This window comes from Contarinia nasturtii, unplaced genomic scaffold (assembly GCF_009176525.2).
Source record: "Contarinia nasturtii isolate CC-2019 unplaced genomic scaffold, AAFC_CNas_1.1 Cnas_scaffold_4311, whole genome shotgun sequence".
Lineage (NCBI taxonomy): Eukaryota > Metazoa > Arthropoda > Insecta > Diptera > Cecidomyiidae > Contarinia > Contarinia nasturtii.
Window position 1 is genome coordinate 781363 of NW_022201606.1, and position 19605 is coordinate 800967.

At 33.7% G+C, this 19605-nt stretch overlaps 2 protein-coding genes and 1 pseudogene across 4 annotated transcripts; 2 read left to right on the forward strand and 1 right to left on the reverse strand.

Annotated features, from left to right (window-relative positions):
- The window catches only part of LOC116350912, an 8216-nt pseudogene extending 7185 nt beyond the window's left edge, over positions 1-1031 (forward strand).
- A 1794-nt stretch (positions 1032-2825) lies between these two features.
- Positions 2826-4316, forward strand: LOC116350776. The gene is made up of 5 exons (XM_031782705.1): positions 2826-3168; positions 3264-3353; positions 3434-3622; positions 3688-3771; positions 3863-4316. Exons 1-5 carry the CDS (start codon positions 2945-2947, stop codon positions 4044-4046), a joined length of 771 nt encoding a protein of 256 aa, XP_031638565.1. The 5' UTR covers positions 2826-2944; the 3' UTR covers positions 4047-4316.
- Positions 4317-6918: 2602 nt separating this feature from the next.
- On the reverse strand, positions 6919-19229 carry LOC116350567 (putative mediator of RNA polymerase II transcription subunit 26). 3 transcript variants are annotated; one of them, XM_031782382.1, is made up of 10 exons: positions 19125-19141; positions 17807-18251; positions 14041-14139; positions 13362-13922; positions 13026-13289; positions 11132-12949; positions 10650-10985; positions 10043-10535; positions 9807-9983; positions 6919-9676 (listed from the first exon to the last, which is right to left on the reverse strand). In XM_031782382.1, the coding sequence occupies exons 2-10, from the start codon at positions 18029-18031 to the stop codon at positions 9627-9629; spliced, it is 4023 nt and encodes a 1340-aa protein (XP_031638242.1). In that variant the 5' UTR covers positions 18032-18251; positions 19125-19141; the 3' UTR covers positions 6919-9626. The 3 variants fall into 3 exon arrangements, with proteins under 3 accessions (XP_031638242.1, XP_031638243.1, XP_031638241.1); XM_031782383.1 differs by having other exon boundaries at positions 9807-9980; positions 17807-19229; XM_031782381.1 differs by having other exon boundaries at positions 17807-19229.
- Between the last annotated feature and the right edge of the window lie 376 nt (positions 19230-19605).

Sequence of the window (19605 nt, forward strand, 5' to 3'; positions counted from 1 at the left end):
AATATACATCCCGCAATTGATGCTCGTACAATATTAAAAGAGGTTGAATTCTTTCAAACTGTAATTTCGAGAAATTCAAGCAAAAAAATCAATTATACTTAAACGATGAAACACAACAACAAAAACATTAATAAACAAATACTTCAAACCAAATATTGAGTTCACTTTTTTTTTCATTTCCAAATTTTCTTTCTGTAGTTGTTTTTGTTTAATTTTTCAATAACATCTTGAGAAAATTTGAAGTGAAAGCTTTCCATTGGCAATGCTTGTTCACCAATTTCAACGTGTTTAGAGATAATCGTTTTGACAGTTCGATTAAATAACTGATTTGAAATAACCACTTTTTATTTGAATTTTTATAAATTTTTATTTTTCATTCAAATTTTATTTATACACCTTGTATTAACTTGCAAAATTTTGTGAAAAATTCTATGAGACAACTGTGCATGTAATGAATTTTCTTCAATTGAAAGTTTAACAATAAAAAGGTCATCATGATTTTGGAAAATTTCGTTGGAAAATGCTTCATCATTTTTTTTTTCGTTATAGACGGGTCTGTTGGCGGAATGCAAAAATTCGAAAATCACAGAAAACCAGGCGGAGGACTTAATACTGAAATTTCTTAGGGACAACGACGTTAAATCGTTTACGAGCCCATCAGCTGGCAATAGTGTGTACATGGATCGAATGTTTCTTAGAGAGTATATGCCATAAATCCATTATTGAAGAATGCTATCCATTCTTTCGAATATTTTTCCATTACGTTCCATTACATATTGATCAATTCCCATTATTCCCATTCTTTTCTTTGTGATTAACCCTAGGTATATGCCACGGATCGATTCTCATCTTCATTATCGTATCATTGATGTATCAACGATAAAAGAGCTCTGCAAACGATGGAATGGCTCACTATTTTTGATGGTACCATCAAAACAGAATGTGCAATTGTGCATCGAGGCCTGAGTGATATCAAGGAATCAATCAATGAGCTGAAGTATTATAAGCAATTCATGTTTTTGCCAAAATAATCTCACATATTTAGTCCATTATCATTAGATATGAAGCACTTTTCTGTTTAAATTAAAAATAATGAGTGCGTTTAATACCAATTGTATCAACCATAAAAGAAATTATACATAAAGACATATTCCAGTTTTAATATGTGCGTCGTATTATTCCGTCTGTACAAAAGTAGCAATTGCTTAAGTAATAACGCATAATCAATTGATCATTTGATTTTTCGCTAAGCCATTGATACAGTTCGTACATTGCATGCCCCAAATCTCTCTGATAACTGTTATTATTTGTATTATAAATTCGTGCTGGTATGAACTGGCACAGGAAAATAATAAATTCAATCAAAAATAAGTTCAGCGAATTGTTTTTGAGAGAAGTGTCTTAAAGTAATGTTGAGAGTTGTTCACTCGCCCTATCCCGTCCAAAAAACCGAAATGATACAGAAACGTGTATGCTACGTACAAATATTATGTGTAAGCGCTAGATGCCGGCATGGTTTTTTTTTACTGTTGCTGCCGTTGCCATTGTTGCTTTCTTTCATCTAGCTCAGTTGACAATAAGGGGACTTATAGTTCATGAGTTTACCCGAAAGGAACGGAGTAAGCTGGTAGCTACAGTCCCCGTGGCTTGCCGACTAAGCACTGGCAAAACAAATTGCATAATTAGCGTGAACACGCCAACCGTATCTCTTTTAACAAAAATGCGATCGGAATAATGGATCAAAAACAGTACGATTGTTGACAATACAAACAAATGGAAATAGCTCCAAATAATCAAACATTTTGTAAAAAAAATTTTTGGGTAAAATTGACGAGACTTGTGAGGTGATTGTTTTATATATGTTTCCGAGGTCAGAGAACACGAATTAGGGCTTTTTGAGCATGGTTGTTGTGGCTTAAAGTTCACAATATGTATTGTTATGGTAATCATTATTTTCAGAATCAACAAACAATAGAAGGAACATCGCATTCTATCCAAGATCAATCACGAACCCTCGGTCGCAAGCCCTGGGTATTCTGCGGGATGTCAATGACATCGTGGTCCCAACGTAGCTACATTTAATCCTACTAATTTTGGATTATTTTGTTGGAAAATCTCAACTGATTGATATTTAATCCTCTCTACAGTGTTCTACAGTGTTCTACAGTGTAATCGAACGGCAAATCAAAATTTGGTTCCAAATTGACGTATGAAATGGAAGAAAGAGAATAAAACAAAAGGTGAATTTCGATTAGTTGACATAAATTTAATGATTAAATTTTATGACGGGAATGATATTTGGCGAACGAATTCAATTTATTATAAAGCTCAAATCTAATCATTTTTATTATCTTGATTGAACTAATCTTATCGTTGAAATGACTATCTTAGTGCCAATCAATCAGTAAAATTTCGTTGTTGAATAACTGGGTACATTTATTATTTGTCACTGGTGTTTGGATTTCTTCGTTGATAAATGGTTTTCTCTATAAAACGCTACTAAGACTTTCCTTGATCGAAAAACATACATATAGGTATACAGCAAAATGTGAACACACATTTTATACGGAAATCTGAAATCGAATTATTTTCTACAATTTCATAATTGTCTGTTGTTTATGGAGTCCTTATAAATGTTCAATGTGTGGACAGATTGGTTTTTTTCCTTAAAAAATACTTCAGAACAAAACTACTTATTTCTAATCACTTTCGTTTTCAAATGAATGCGGCGATGGATTGGCATGAAGTTGTCCGCTTGTTGGTGTTTTTGGTTTCGGTTTCACACACGATTCAAATGTGTCGAGTAAATGAAGCTCTTGTCATATAGAGACGCAACTATACAGAGCTAATGTCATTCACAAGAAAACAGTCAAACATTGAGAAGAAAAAAAACGAACTAACAAACATATTTCGTTTCAAGTGCCAAACAATTGTGTGAATAATTATGTCGGATTCCGAAGGTGATAATAGCAGCAGAAAAACCATCGGGACCAACACAGATGATGGATTTGTATCACATTTAGGCCATGAAACCCCACCTGGACGCGGTGTAAAGCGAACAGCAACTGGCAAACCAAAACCAGACACACCAATTACATATGCCACAAAGGATTTAAATGCAAAAGTCTGCGATTTTACTAGAGAATCGAATACTTCAATGCTACTTTGGTATGTTATATTCATTGATTTTTTTAAATTTAGAAATGAAAGAGAACAAATTTACATGAAAAACTAAATCGTTCATTTATATTTAATATTTTTAGTAAAGACAAAACAAACACGCAGACAATTTCTACGTTGAAGCGTTGTTTGCAAGCTGCTGATTATGCTATCAAGACATTGGAAAAATCACGGTATGAAAATACTTGGAAACTTTATCTCAAAACTTATTTTACAACGCAAAATGAATGAATTTAATTTTTTTTCTCTCTAGTGAAATTGTCGCTTTGAATATGGATAGTATAAATCAGTCAGACGAATCGGAAAGTTCTAGCCCAGTCAGATTCGCTCCAAATACAACACTCTTTTCGCCAAAAACGAAAGCAACTGAAAGCGCCAAATCGATACAAGCTCTTTGCCTAAGCGTTGGATGCTTCAGCGGTATGGCAGCAGGTGATGCGATGTAAGATGCCAAGTGCTGTTTCATTCAATTCGATTATCTTAAAAAATGAAAATTGTTTCTTCTAGCTTGGCAAATCCAAAAAAACAAGAGAGGTTGGAACGATGGCAAAAAAGTATCAAAATATTTTCCGATTTGATAACTTCTCAACGGTACGTTTTGGCCAATAAACAATTGTCAATTTTCAATTTTCAACTAAATAGATGATTATACCTTTCTCTTCTTTTCATTCTTTTCATCTAGTGGACAGATTGTGCAGAAGATAAAAAAAATCGACCCAGAGCAACGCATTGAAGAAGTTTTCAGAATGGCCAAAATGACTGATTGGGAAATAGATCTCGTTCATCTCTCACGGATAAATTCATATCATGAAAAGTTTGAAAAATATCTCGAGGAATTCAAAAGCCGAGAAAATCCGGAACAATGAAAAATGGAAACGACATCAAATGAGATGGAAAAAAACACACACAGACGCCGAAGATCACCCTTTGTAACCCCAAATTGTGTAAATTATTAACAGTCTTTCGATGGAGTTTGTTTTGCACGTGGCGCTCGTTGAACCTTCTTATATATATTTAAATACCTTTATCTGCTTCTGGTTTCTAATCCTATAAGCGGAAACATTATCTGTTATAAAATTGTGTGACTTGGAATATAACGAAGTAAGTAAATAAATGCAGTGTAAAAAAAAATAGTATGGAATGTTCTTTATATTCAATGTTGTTGAGACAACGAATAAATTTCTTGTAGCCAAAAAAGAACGACGAAGGCAAATTTACACAGGCCACTTAAAATTTTGTATGGGTGTGTTCGTTTGCTGGTGTGGGGCATTTTTAATGTTCAATTTTTGGTATCACATTTCCAAGTCAATCGATTTAAAGCACTAAAGCGATTTATCTTTTACCCGGGAATTTATTGAATTTATTAATTGGAACAGATGTTTTTTCACCTAACTTGTTCATTTCATCCATACCGGTTACGCCCATTAAAAAACCGGTATGGATGAAATGAACAAGTTCTATCTACTACAACTGTATACTAATTGAAAACGAAACTCTTTTTACTCGTTTACATAATTTGCTGGCACTTATCTCGTCCAGCGTGTGTTCTTTTGTACGTATAGGTTTGTACAAACAACGGTCCTTATCATTAAAATGATACCGCACTTCGGTTTTGTCTCATCGCTCGCATCATTTTCAAGTAGTGCCAAAATCATAATCAAAATTTAATTGAAACATATAAAAGCGATATCATCATGATCTGCTTTTTTTTTTACTTTTTCATTCAGAAATTGATATATTGAGGATGAATTTACATCTGGTTGAATGAATGAAAAACATAAAGGCTGTTCCAATCATTTTTGTTAATCATTGTGTAGTCCAAAAATCTTTGCCCGTCCAAATAAATGTCTATGCGAATTTAAAATGCCGCTTCGTGATAATATGTTCAGGCTAACACACGTTCGCACAGATTGCAATTGTTCCTAACATGATAATACCTATAAGTTGGGGATTTTCCAATAAAAAATGAGCATGTTGAAGAAATTAAAAGTAAGGAAACGCATAATTTTAATTTTTTTATGTCGATTTATTTGGTTGCTGTTTTTGTTGTATTTGTTTTTCAGTTTTGTATTCTTACACTTAACTTTTTAATACATTTACATATATTATATAATGTTTTTTTTTCTTCTTTTCAAATGTTCAATGTTTCATTTGTTATTGCTAAATTTATGCATCAAATAACATTGTTTGGTCTTTTAAAAAGATTTTTTTTTCTTTTATATTGTATCGTTCCTTTTTTTGTCTGTATCCCTTTGCTGTTTAGGATCGAATTGTCTAATATATTAACTTTTGATAGGCATCGTGAAATGCGAATCGTTATTGCTGGACAAAAAAAAAGAGTCATTTCAAATGTCTTGGTGCATTACTGCATAAAACTACATTCGTTTAAATTAACAAACTAAAGACTGCCGTTGAAAATTCAATTGCATACTAAGATAAGTGTTTGTTTAAGCCGAAAGCCGAAAAAGTTTCTTTATTCAATTTGGTTTGATTGCTATTTGAATGGATTCTTATTTGAAGCAGAAACGTTCAGAAAGCGATGTGAAATTTGAAGTGAAAACGGCATGGCAGTTATATCACGGTTTTCGAATATATGCAATGGCAGTTTTGACCGCGACTTCAGCAAAGTTGAATAAAGCATTTTATTTATTGCGATAGATGTATGGCGCCATTGTGTTGAAATCTCGGCCACATAAAACTATTATTCGTAATTCAACCTATTTTCATTAGTTAACAAAATGAAGCAATTGCTCTTTACACTTAAAAAAAGAAAGAAAGAACAACACATATTTTTGTTTTTGTTTTTTGTTTTTTTTGTTGTTGGTTTGTTTGTTTCGATTCGCAAAAATCTGTATACATTTAGAGATTAGATCAATTCTAATTTCGGGCTTTAATACAATAAATATAATATCGACAAATTAATTATTATAATAATATAGTTTTCTCAACATTTCGCATCAGATTCTATTTATTTCTTTTGTTTTCTTTTCATTGTTTTTCGTCGTGCAAACTGTTTATTTTTTTGATTTTCCATATGTTTCTTCTCTCTTCTGTAACTAAAGTTCGAAAAGTATTTTGCAGTTTTATTTTTGTTTGTTTCTAAATTAAATGAAATAAATTACATAAACAAATTAACTCGTGAACGAGATGTGTTAAGTATTCGAAATGAAGTTCGATCAAAAAAAAATTCAAACGAGCGAAACTAAATGAGAGCTGGCCATTGAACAGGTGGCCATCGAACAATGATTTAAATGTAGTATACGTTTGCCAAATGCTTTCCATACTGGAGTTTGAATGTATGTATGAATTATCGATGAAAAATAATAATGGTTGAATCGATTCAAGGCGAAAACAAAGAAAAAAGATAGTATTCTTGATGGATTCGATGGTTTATAAAATTGTCCTAAGATAAATTTGCAGAGAAAATAGAAGAAAAAAAAATAAAGAGGAACGCTATTCATCATTCACTGACATGTAAATTAGCTCAAGCGATTTTCTATTTCAAATCGATACGATATATATGTAACGATGAATGAACTATTCAGTTTTTTTTTTTCCTTTTTTACGTATTGCTCTACGCTATTATAAATTTGTTTTGTTGATATCACAAAATGGAAATAAAATTAATGGATTTCCTTCAATAATAATTTAAAAAAAAAGAAACGAAGAAATAATGAGTGGAAATATAATTTTCTTTTTTTTTTTTTTTTCAAAAAAAAAAAATTCAGCACCGAAAAATATAAAAAAATAAAAATGTTTAAATTCATATTTCTTTGACTTATACATTGATTCAAGACAGAATTAGTAGAATGAAACATAGAATTTGTATTTTCTGTTCATATTTGTTTCATTTGATAGTTAAATTTACACTCATATTTATCTTAGATAACAACTTGGGATATTGCGGAACTGGAGAGACTTCTTTGTATTTTTTTTATTTTTCATTTGGAAACACAGAAAGAGAGAGGGCATTTCACACAAAAATCTTTTATTTTTGTAAAATTTTCGTCTCTTTCTTCTTTTTATCTTTCCATTAAATGTCAAAATATCTATGTCCATTTTAATATCATCACCATTATTATTTGTGTGGATATTTTTTTTTCTATGTTCTTCATTTTCTATGGCAAATGTCTGCGATTTTGATATGCCGAAAGCGTGTATTGCGTTTTGCATGGATTCAAAATAAATGTTGCCCATTCATTTTTACTAATGCGATTTTCTACTCTGAGTGCAATGTTCATTCAACTTATATTTCTCTTTTAAGAAGCAATAACAATGTTTTATATCATTTTTTTTGTTTGTTTGTCGTTTAATGAACATAATAAAATGAGAACAGATAAATCAACTGAAAATGTTAAAAATAAAATCTAAGGGCTGACGATTGAGTGTGTTTGCTTTTCTTTTATTATTTTTGTTTGTTTGTTTGTTAAATATTGACTGTTTGCATTCTTTTATAAGTGCACAAAAACAGAACGTGCATAAACATAAACTTTCATGGATTGATTAGCTTCGGCATTCATTTTTGAATATTTTTTGTTTTCATATTTCGTGTGTGTGTGTGTGTGTGTGTGTGTGTTTTTCCTACTGAATCGCATTACATAATAAATGAATCCACGGTATTTTATTGACATTTTGTTGTTGTATGGTACACCGTAAAAGTAGTAACTATTACATGTAAAATTTCACGCATAACTAAAGTCTTGAATGATTACAGACTCATTGCTATTTCATGATTTATCATCATTTTCTTCTTCTTTTAGATAGTAGTAATTAAATAATAGTATTATATATATATTTTTAGTTATTTCAATTCGTTTTTACTTCTATTTTTTCTTTCTCTATTTGATTGGGCAAACTATAAATTCTATTTACTCTTATGTTTTGTGGATTAATTATCCCGATAATTCTTGCACATTTTTTCTACAGAGTTGTAAAGTCTTTTCAGTGTGGCGTGGACAATAAATTCGATGAATATGTTTTTTTGCTAAGCAATTTTGAATGATTCGATGAATTTGGCTCGTCACGTTGAATCCGTTCCAGCGATCAATCGATCGATCAGACGATTTACGAGTGTCCGGGCCACAATATCTCCAACATGCCATGAAAAAAACTTGCGTGTTGTGGTTCATTTCTATTGTTTTACTTTTTTTTTTTTGTTGAATTCACATGTTGAGATCAACAACGTTGAGGGGAATATTTGATGGACTTTTATCATAAAATTCCCCGTATATATGCTATCTTTTTATCATTTTTGTGCTCGATTTTTAGATTTTACAAGCGTTTTTTATGTTGCCATTGGTAGCTTTCTTTTAAATAATTTTAAATGTTCCTATTAAATTAGAGAGTTTTTTTTAGTTGTGATTTTTTTGCCTGGTTTAACCGCGATTTCATCATCACACGGATTTTTGTTTGTTTAAACTTAAAATTAATTTTATATATCTTTTTTTACATGAATGGTTTTACCCGCAATTATTATTTTTTTATTTACGGTACCGATAAATGTTTTATAGTTGTTGTTTTTTTTTCTTCAGTAAATTGTCTACATATTTTCGGTCGATTTTGGTATATTGTAAGCAAATGATGCTAGATGTTCTGTTTTTGACCGATTACTTTTTTCATTAACAGACACTGAGCTGATTAAAATATTGTTGCACTCTTAGACTTTTCAGTTTCATAAAATCATTGTGCCAAACACTTTTGATCAAAATACATTTTCAAACTATCGCCGATTAAATTCACACACAAATTTTTTTAGCATCGTAAGCAATGTTACAATGTATATATAGATAGTTTTCTTTTCTTCTATTTATTTTAAATGTGATTTATGTTTATCTTTAGTTTTCTCACTGTCTTCAAATGTCTCTTTTTTCAACACTTACCACTAAAAAAAATGTTTTACATTTTCAAAATGTTGCAACTTTTGCAAATTATTTGGCTTAATTTATTTTTTTTTTTTCACGTTTTCTTATCTGCACGAGATGAAACGAAGTTTTTTTTCGCAAAAAAACGCTCTTTAGATTATTTATAATTTAATTTGGCTCGTTGGCCATGATTTGAATGATTGAATTATGCATTATTTTGTTTTAGTTTTGTTTTTTTAGGGAAATGGTAAGAATTAGAATTTAGTTATAAGCCGATAAATCGGTTGAATCGATATTGCCAGCCATTTGTCGGTCGTCTGGCAACCCTGTAAATATCGAGGAACCATTTGATTTTCTGGATGCACAAATTTGCAAGAAACCAGAATTGCCCGATATTGAAAATAGCTAGTTGTAGGCATAATGTAAAAGCTGATGATGATATTTATATGTATATGCACATTTTTTTGTTTGTTTGTTTGTTTGAAGTATTAATGATTTTGATGACGTTGACTTGGTATGTAGGATGTGTATATCATTCGCGCTGCGATGCATTGTCGTGAATTCAATGATTCACTAAAATCGATATTATTGTCCGCCGAAATAGTGGGCACGGCCACATTTCACTTCCTCCCAAGCTAATTGGATTGAAATTTAAAAGGGAACCATTAATAAGCAAAACAAAAACCGAAAACAAATTATCGATTAAGTGTTTATTATTGTTTAAATTTAAACTTTGGTAGAGAAAGAGAGAAAGAAATGTCGTACCTGAGCCAACGAAGTGAACGATGTCGTTGTGATTATGATTGTGTGGGACGAACGCTCCTCGGGCCTCAACATGGTTAGCGCCTTTGTGAGAAACATTGGCAGGATGAGAGTTTACGGGAACAATCTCATTCTCCATTGATGACAGTTTATTTGACGATGATACCACTTTCGGTCCTGCTAAATTACATAAATCTCATTAAAATTGAGCGTTCGTTGTACGATATTGTTGCACTCACCATTCGCAATGGTATCTATCATTTGATTATTAACATTATCATAGGTAATGATACCCTTTTGTTGGTAGTTTGCAGTCGGTTGATTGTTGGTAGTTTTTGAAACTGTGTTATGTACATTATTTTGGGCGTTCAACGATTTAGTGTTGGCAGCGACATCATTGTGTTGCGCTTTTATAACATCAACATCGACACTATGCCGATTTTTGTCGTTCATTTGCAAATTTATGTTGTTATTCAAACTATCTGAATCACAAATCGATTGCGTGACACCAACAGCTTTGGCTGTTGTTGTGTCGCCTAAACTAATATTATTGTTAATCATATTATTGTTATTATTTAATGATTGGTTGCTAACTACATCACTGATTTTATTATTGACATTAATTTTGTTTAAACTTGTTTTCTTTGTTACGTTGCTCTTTCTATTCGATAGCTCTGTGATTGTGCTATTTCCAACGTGATTTTCGCCGAAAACTTGATGATTATTAATCATCTGAAAAGAAAAACACGAAGCGGACATGACATATTGTATTAAATTTTCTCGAACGGTCTTATATGTAACACAAAATGGTTTTGAATTTGTATTTTTTTTTCTTCAAAAATTTACCTCATGAGATTCAGTCGGAACAATGGTGCGCGGTTTGTTTGCGGAAGCGTATCCTGGATCGGATTGTGAAGACATCATCGGTGTATGAATATTTGGTTTTGGTTGATTGCAATCGTTCGTTGCATAATTATCGGCACTTTCAAATGCTGTCAAACAATTGGTGGCGGACGTATCGATGATCGATGTTGGACCATTTGCTGCCCCATCAACCACATGATTTTCAACCTCTTGCTTCATCAGCTGCAGAATGTCATCATTGAAGTCACCAAATAGTAACGGGCTCATAATTTCATTACTCATTTGATGTTGACTGAAAACGACAGCATTTTGACGCGACTTTGGAAAAATAGAAGAAGAAAAAAAACGCATACGTTATGGCTATATGACTTAAAAACAACATAATGTTCAAAATTAAGCAAACGATTGTTTGTGATGGACAAAAGTCGATCAATGTCAGTGGCAAATTGATTCTTTAGACTTACCGTACGCTGTGGCTGGGTGTTGACTGGTTGTTGATGTGTCTTTTTGGCTTTCTTAATATTGATCGGAGCAAATAAATTGCTTGAGTCACTATTAGCGATCTCCTCAGCCTTTGCACTGTTTTGGACAAACTGTAGTTTGGAGCTGAATGCATCCACTACATGTTTATTAGTATTATCGGTCTTTTCTTCAATGGGTTTTTGCAATTTATTTGTATGCTCCTTTGGAGCATTTGTTTCGGCGGTCGATTGCGAAGATTTCTTTGTGATCGGTGGCTTGGCCACTTTTTCATTGGTTGTCATTGTCGAAATGCACACCATCGTCACGGGTGTTATTGGTGGTAGCGGTGGTGGTGAGGCTACTACAACAGTGGCTGCGGTTGATGTGGATGGTTGTGATGGTAGCGATAACGGCGGTACGGACAATGATGGTGGCGGTGATGTGAGTACTGATGCAAAATTTGGCTGTGACTTTTGCGGTTTGACTGTTTTTTCCAATCCCGGAAATTGATCCATGCTCATGTTTGTCGTGTACTTTTCATTGTCGCAACTTTTTGATTTTTGCAATTGATTCTTCACATACTCGCCAAGTTTTGGTGTGTCCATCGTTCTTGAATCGTCGGAATTCGAAGGCGATTTCTCTTCGTTTGACGAAGATGCTTTTATTGTGTCATGTGATCGATTGGATGCTTGACTCTTTGAACTAACTATACTGCTGCTTGTGCTGGTATTCGAATTTTCCGGTGATTCGCTATTCTTTCCGTTTTGTGAAACCGATGGCCATGCATTCACATTCGACAATTTGTCGGGCTGTTGATTTGCTTTGCGTGCCATTTCTGCATACGATATGATTGATGATGTACAGCCGGTGGTCGATTCAATTGGTAACGAATGAACCGAATCGAGATCACTTGAATCGGATTTATCGGATGGTGGCACTGACGATGTGGATTTGCGACGATTTTCCTTGGTCATTAGCGAATTCACATAGATATCACGATCATTTGTGTAGGTGCTGCTCGGTTGATATTTTTGTGAGCTGTTCGATGTGTTATTGTTTGATTGGCGACCATGCAATTGGGTTTGATCACGTTGGCTCATTTGTTGTTTTGCTTTGGCCTCTTCAATGATTTGACGCTTTTTCGTTTTCTTCTTTTTGGTCACCACATGAAATTCGGCTGCTTCAACGTTCGTTGGTATCGACTCAATAGACGCATTGGTCGATACAATATGTTCGGTTTTTCGATTGTTTTTCGTATTTGGTTTGGTTTCTTTGTGTTTCTTTGTTTCACGTTCGTCTGACGTTTCGAAATCGTGGAGCTCTTCAGTGCCCCATGAACGACGTTCGCCACGTTTATTGTTCGATTGCTTTGAATTATCGGTTGATGTTGTTGTATTTCGTTTTTGTGCATTTTGCATTTGCTTTTGTCGCAATGAAACCTGAGCACGTTCCGATTGAGCAATCTCCTCTTCAATCTTGCTACTACTTTTTAGCTCTTCCATTGATGTGCTCTTTTTCAGTCGATTTACTTCTTTCTTTTTATTATCTATGTTCTTCTTTTCCTTTCGATTCGTACGCTCTGTCGCGCTGAGATTGTTGTTGGTCTTTTTTGTTGTGTCCGTATTTTCAATAAAAGCCACAATCGAATCAATATTGTAGTCGATACCTGTTGGCACAGTCCAAGTCGTTGTATTACGATCCGCTTTATTGCTGCGCTTTGGTTTCAGTTTTTGAGTTGGAGGATTTGCTAGCAGTGGTATAGTTGTGGTTGGTTTTGCTAGAATCGCATTACCATTTTCATCTAGCTTATTTGTGTTCACCTATTTGTGTAAAGAAAGAATAAAAATTAATTAATTGACATTCACCAATTGCTCGCTGGCTATGAATAACACAAACCTGTGGTGGATTCAATGGGACGTGTCTAGTGGGTGCATATTTCGGATCAATTGAACTTTTTGTGTACACCTTGCCACTCAATGATGCCTCACTGATTGTTGGAGATGAATATTTCAAGAAATGGATCGGTGTATCAACGGAACAATTTTGCCGTGACGCTTCGCCGAGGTCTTTTACATTGGATAAATAGTTCATTGTTGCCTGACGATGTTTTTTCAATTGTAATAGTTCGGTACCATCCTCTCTATGTACTTCAGATGTATCCTAATCAATTTTGGATGTCAAAAAAACAAAATAAATCACCAACGAACATAGAATTTTTGTCGCATAACAAACCTGAGCTAAAGAATCATGTGCTAACAAGTGTCTGGTCTCTTCTGGATCATCAATATTAATTATGGTGTGATTTTTATCGTTTGCATTTATTACAGACGCAGATGTAGATGCTATTGATGGTTGACTTTCTTCGCAATAGCTCACACTTTCGCCAATAAATGCAGGTCGATGATGATTGCTGAGTGGGTGTCGTTCATAGTCGTGCGATTCCAGCTTATTTTTGGCGCAATTTTTTGCATTACCTTTTGAATATTTGGAGAGTGGAAACGTCGATAGCGAGTAGGTGCTCGACGAATTTACATTATTTGGTAAACTGCCACCTTCGCGTTGCCGTGACGATACGGATGACAAATTTTTGGTGTATCGTGAATTTTGCTGATGACGACGCGATTGCGGTCCCAACATGTAATCACTATCTAATAACTGTTCATTGTTAGCACTATCGACTAGATCCTGTAACGAGCCACCAGTATGGTGTCGACGGCTATTTCCACGAAACTGGCGCGTCGTAAAAAATGTGTTTTTCTGTTGATCTTCGATTTCAACTTTATGTAGTAGCTCCTGTTAATCGAAATTCCACCAAAATGGTTAGTATCGAAATTGCATCAAAACATTAAATTAGAATAAAATCTCGAAATATAAAAGTCAAAAAAAAAACCACCGTCAATGTCTAACATACCTTGAATATTTCACTTTTGTTTTCTTTATCTTTTGGTCCTTTGTAAGAATATGCTTCATCCAGTAGGTTCTTTAATTCATAGTCATCCAAATCTAAATTCTGTCGAAAAAATAAATAAAATAAAACGAGTTAATTAGTTGATTCAGAGTGATTACGGTTAATGGATAACACGTTGAACGAATAAATGATAAGACGTTTTATTTTGGCATGATTTATGTTTTGACACCATTGCCAAGAATATGAAAGAAAAAAAATCGAGTTAACAAATTGATAACATTTGTCGATTAATTAACACAAATGCACCGTTTTTGGTTCGCAAATATTCTTAACTAGTGCGGTTCGAATGAGTAAACTTCGACATTTTTCATGGCATTTCGTGCAGATCTTTTCTACAATATCATTTGCAATACACAATAGCACATGTTTCATGATTTCTCTACCTATCTCTCTTTTTCGCCTCTTCACTATGTGCTGCAGTCATTGAGCGCAACGTTGTTGGTTCTTTCAAACAAAAATCGCCAATTATATGCTTCTTTACTGTTTGAAGCGAAACGTTTTCTCACGTCATAAAATCTCAAAATATCACATTTACGAAACTGACCGCGAAAAATTTCAACTTAATCTACACACGAAAAATCTAATAACGAGGAAAACATTTACACATGAAAATCCATGAATAAATTCCGGTAATAAATTTGTAAAGCTAACAAACGGAACTGATTGATTGTCAAAACTTGGTATTACTGGAATTTGTTGAAGAAAAATGAACGAAACTCAGCGAAAAGTACATTTTATTCTCTAGATTTCCAAGTGATAATGTCCAAAGATTATTGACGATTTTTGTTTGTTGTGTTTCACCTTTGGAATCTCAGCAAGATATTGATTTCTTCAAACAAACTTAAAGTGATCGTGACGACGACAAGAAGACGGTGACAGCTCAGCAAATGAAACATATTAAGGTAATAAAAGCCATAGAATTTATGATATTAAACAGAAACAAAAGCCCTCATCCGTTCCCGTACATACTGAATCCGTAGAGAGAGAGAGAGACCGTATGCAAATATGTAATTTGGTTGAATCGACAAAAAAAACCATCCAGCAACATACACAAAAAAAGAAAGAAAACGAACGAACGAACGCTTTCTCGCATTTGCTTCACCGTGTCATTTGGCCGTTCGTACATTCTACCACCATCACAGTTGGATTTTGTTCAAGTGTTCACGAGCGCTTTACAGCTATCGCATACAGTACGCCCAAATGTAAGCCACTGAAACACTTAATTAATATTGTGTATTGTGTAAATATGAATTGTTATGGTGGTCGTGGCTTGTTGGTTGTCATTGTCACTTATTAACGCAATCGGCATTTTTAGTCTGTTTTTCTTTCTGTTTTCGGTCATTCAAAGTTACTTTCATGCCCGTGACTTCTTACATTGCATTGCAGTTATTTCTAGAAATATTTATTTCGAATAAATTGAGGGGTTCGACCGAAAAAAAATCAAATACAAAATATATAGTTTCAACCAGAACGCTAATCGAACGGTATTTTAATCAAATGAACACCAACAAAACAAAATTAAATAAAATCCAATTACTCAATGTGTATCCAAATTATAGATCGAACTCAACTGTGCTACCGAACGGTGTCTTTGTGTGTGTGTGTGTGTTGCGACCAATTTTAGCAACAGCATATACACACTAGCTAAATGAAAACTTAGAATGACCACCGACTAATTTTTTTTTCTTGATGCGAGATTTGATCCGAATGACAATTTGGGAGAAAAAAAACACTCACATTTCGAATTTTAATTCAATCCAATCGAAACGACACCAAAAATCGTTACACTGTTCACCAATAAAAATAAATTATGATCGATTTTCAATTGCGAATGTTCAGCTGACTTAGATTGCACGGTCGTAAATGCCGATCCCAAGCAATTGCTTTACGAACTTTTTTTTCTTCGTTCTGTATGAACTTTTACTGAGCTACTGGCTCATTTGGTTTTGCAACAAGTCACACACAAACACTAGCTCAGTGAACGGAGCGAGAGAAGAAGAAGAGAAGAAAAAAAAGAACGACAAACACACAGAGATTCCTTACGTCATTTGTCTACCAGTGCTGCTGAAAGTGGCCATGTTTGAATTTATTTATAATACTTTTTTCTGTGTTCCTTCTATGTGTCATTCTCTGTATTGCTTATGACTGTAGAGCTGAATGCGAAACCATACTTACTTATTTTTCATGGATATTTTATTCGATTTTAATTCATGAAATGAAGAAAAAAAAATACTCAAGTCGCACTGCCTCAATGTGTCCTCTATATAACTCGATGTGATTTTTTTTCAACTACAATTTGAACATCATATTCTTGAACACACTTCAATTACTAATGATTATTATTGCATTTGCTTCTAGTATTGCCCACGGGATTTAGATTGATGGGATTTTTTTTCTTTCGTTTTTAAAATAGAAAATAATCCGAATGTAATTTCACCATGAAAAAAATGATTTAAATACGGTGAAAACTGTCATTGAAATGGTATATGCTCAGCCGCATAACGAATATATGTAGAATATTCCAGTGTTGTTTAACTGTCATGTAATTTTGATGCGAAAAATGAGTCAACAGCACTTTGTTAGATGTAAAATATGTAAAAATGAACAATTTCTTTCACTTGCATCAACCTGCCGAACCAAATGCTTTTTATTTCTTCAATTTTTTTTTTACATCAAATTCAGTTCCAATATTGATGGCAATTGTGAATTTAGGAGCCGAAACAAAAACTCAAATCACAAATTTTCTCAAATAAATTTTCGTGACTGTGACACAAACAAAAATAAACTCACTGAAAAAATGAGTCCCAAACGAAATTTGTGTAAAATGAAAAATTCAATCAAATCAAATGGTAAAAGAAACAAAAAATCGCCGTTAGACCAAAAATCACTTTGCAAGAATCGAAACGAATGTACAAATTGTACACTTTAAGCGAGTGAAAAAAAAACTGGTGTAATGTTTAAAACTGCAACTTCATTGCCCATATTCGTACTTGTTATTCACAATACATCTGCACTTATTCCGTCGCACACAAAATTCAATCTACGCATACCATATCATTAGCGTTACACAGTGGCAGACACAGATTGGCACACATATACCATTGTGCGGTGTGACGATCAGTTTATATTATACTACAATTACACATTCGCATGCATATACATTCAAAAGTCGCTATTCACACACAACATGTACTCCGGATGGTATGCATTTGAATGCGAGCGAGAGAGTGAGAGAGCGGGAGAACGAACAAAAAATAAAACAAACTATGTACAGTGTTCGCATTCAAATGAAGGAGAGTGAATGCAATGGAAATATAGGACCATATATACAGTCGTGTGCTGACAATCAAGTGATGACAAAAAAAAAATTATCGTGGTGCTCGTGCCCAATATACGACACATTTATCGGTGGTTTATTAAAACATACAATAAATGTATAGGTTGTATGTTGCGTTGGTGTATTTGTGCGTGTACGAATTCACGTACGAAACGAAGAAACGAAGAAACTGAAATGTTCTGTTTGCCTCAATTGTAAATTTATATTTGTATAAATGTTCATGTATATAGCATTCGATTGAGTCGCGGTTTTCGCTGCTTCATTCGCAGTCTCATTTATTCTGGTCAACGCAAAAAGAAAATGTGCATTTTAGCAGTTGATGCATTTTCATATTATTATTATGATTATAATTATCATTATTTTGTGTGTTACCTTTGTGACTTGCTGTGTTGAATTGCCCGCTTTCGGTGCATCTCGTGATTGCTGTTGCTGTTGAGTCTTGGTCGCCGTTGATGATGACATTGTGTCGCATGTAGTGTCGTTTGTGTTGGTTGCCGATGCATTGGATGTCTTTGACGATGTTGTTTCCCATTTGTCAGGAGATTTCAATTGACCGAGTTCTGAAGAAGCCAAGCTTGATCGCTTAACCGACGACATTGAGAAAGTGCACGAATGATTTGTTAAACAAAACGACAATACAACAAAAAATCTGCTTGCCAATGGCAACCGTGCACTTGTTTCGTATGGGCGTTCAAAGTCTCTGAGGTCTCTGATAACAAGAGTTGATTTTAATGTATTTTAATCACACTGTCTCCCGTATGCGTATCACGATCAAATAAATATGAAATCCAATAAGACAATATTATCCTATCTAAAACTATTAAAACTTCAGTTCAATTATGGAGTAAACGAGTATTGCTCCAGATTGAACGCTGGCTCTTTATTGATTGATTATTATAAACTTCGAACCGAAATGAAAAACTGTCTATGTTATTGCGTGTTTAAACAAAGTCGTCAGAAAGCATCTGACAGCAGCAAACTTTTGCCTGTATTCACCATATTCATGTCAATCAAGCAGTCAGATGGAAATGGTTTTTTTTTTCTGTTTCGCTGATGGTATCTTACAATACAAAAGCACAGCCGTGTGTTCCTAAAATGCAATACAGTCCTTTTTACGACGTACACAAATAGCCTCCATCCAAATACAATTTGAATATATGATTTATTTTTTCGTGAACAAAATGCGTATGGTGGCCACTTTTGGGCTCTTTAAACACGACAAAATATCATTGTTGGCATGTCCCCATTGACGCCATTTCGTAGTTGTATGCTACTTTTCTGCTCTCTCCCCTTATATTTGAGATTCGCTTGTTAACTTTTCTACACACTTTTCACACTGTACAATCAATTTGATTCTTTTTCTCAATTCTTATTTATTTTTTGTTGTTCGATCGTATATTTTGACTCTTTCGTAATGGAAAATATGTGCAGTACTTCGGTGATTTTGTCTTTTTTCTTCTCTCTCACTTTTCAATCACAATCAAATTGTCGACCGCAAAACTGAAAACCAATAGTTGTAATTCGAAATGGAACAAAATAAAAGTCAGATTTAACCTAACCAAAATTCGTTGAAAGAATCAAACACAACACAAAATAATAAAATGAAATCTGTATTCTCGAAATCGAAAGAGTTTTTGCAATACGTCTTTTATTTTATGTCCATTGAATGAAATTCTTTATTGTTCCTCACTTGTCTAACACACTAATTCACTGTCGATATATTTTCTGCTAATTTCAACTACGTATGAAAGATAGACACAGGCTGAAAACGACCATGTCCGAAATTTTCTATTAAACTGAACTGGAAAATACAACAATAAAATCGACGACAGTTTTTCGAGAGAGGTGCCCATGTATCTGTGTGCAAATGTGTTGGGCGATTCGCCATGTTAATTTTTATGCCATCGCACATAGTGTATGTAAAATGGGTGTGTTTGTGTTGGTTTCCATACCAGTGAACCAGAAGTCTTTGAAAACATTGATCTGATTAAATTCAAGGATTGTTCAACAGATGGCACAACCGAGCAAATTAATTTGCGTTTTACACTTTTAACGCATATGATTGATTGCGTTATTGTTCGCAAATTGTTTGTTCTGATTAAATAAACGCAAATTTTCAGCAAATAAATTGTATAGCATAAATTTATTGTATGTTTTGGTAAATACCGTGC

Bases quoted from the DNA above. Each gene is read 5' to 3' on its own strand.
- LOC116350776 (XM_031782705.1), top strand. From the start codon at position 2,945: ATGTCGGATTCCGAAGGTGATAATAGCAGCAGAAAAACCATCGGGACC. The intron at 3,623-3,687 runs GTAAGATGCCAA...TGTTTCTTCTAG, and splicing joins ATGGCAGCAGGTGATGCGAT to CTTGGCAAATCCAAAAAAAC. The intron at 3,772-3,862 runs GTACGTTTTGGC...CTTTTCATCTAG, and splicing joins GATTTGATAACTTCTCAACG to TGGACAGATTGTGCAGAAGA.
- LOC116350567 (XM_031782381.1), bottom strand. From the start codon at position 18,031: ATGTCGTCGGTTAAGCGATCAAGCTTGGCTTCTTCAGAACTCGGTCAA. The intron at 14,140-17,806 runs GTAACACACAAA...TTTTTTCGACAG, and splicing joins CAACACAGCAAGTCACAAAG to AATTTAGATTTGGATGACTA. The intron at 9,677-9,806 runs GTACGACATTTC...CAATCCAATTAG, and splicing joins CGTTCACTTCGTTGGCTCAG to CTTGGGAGGAAGTGAAATGT.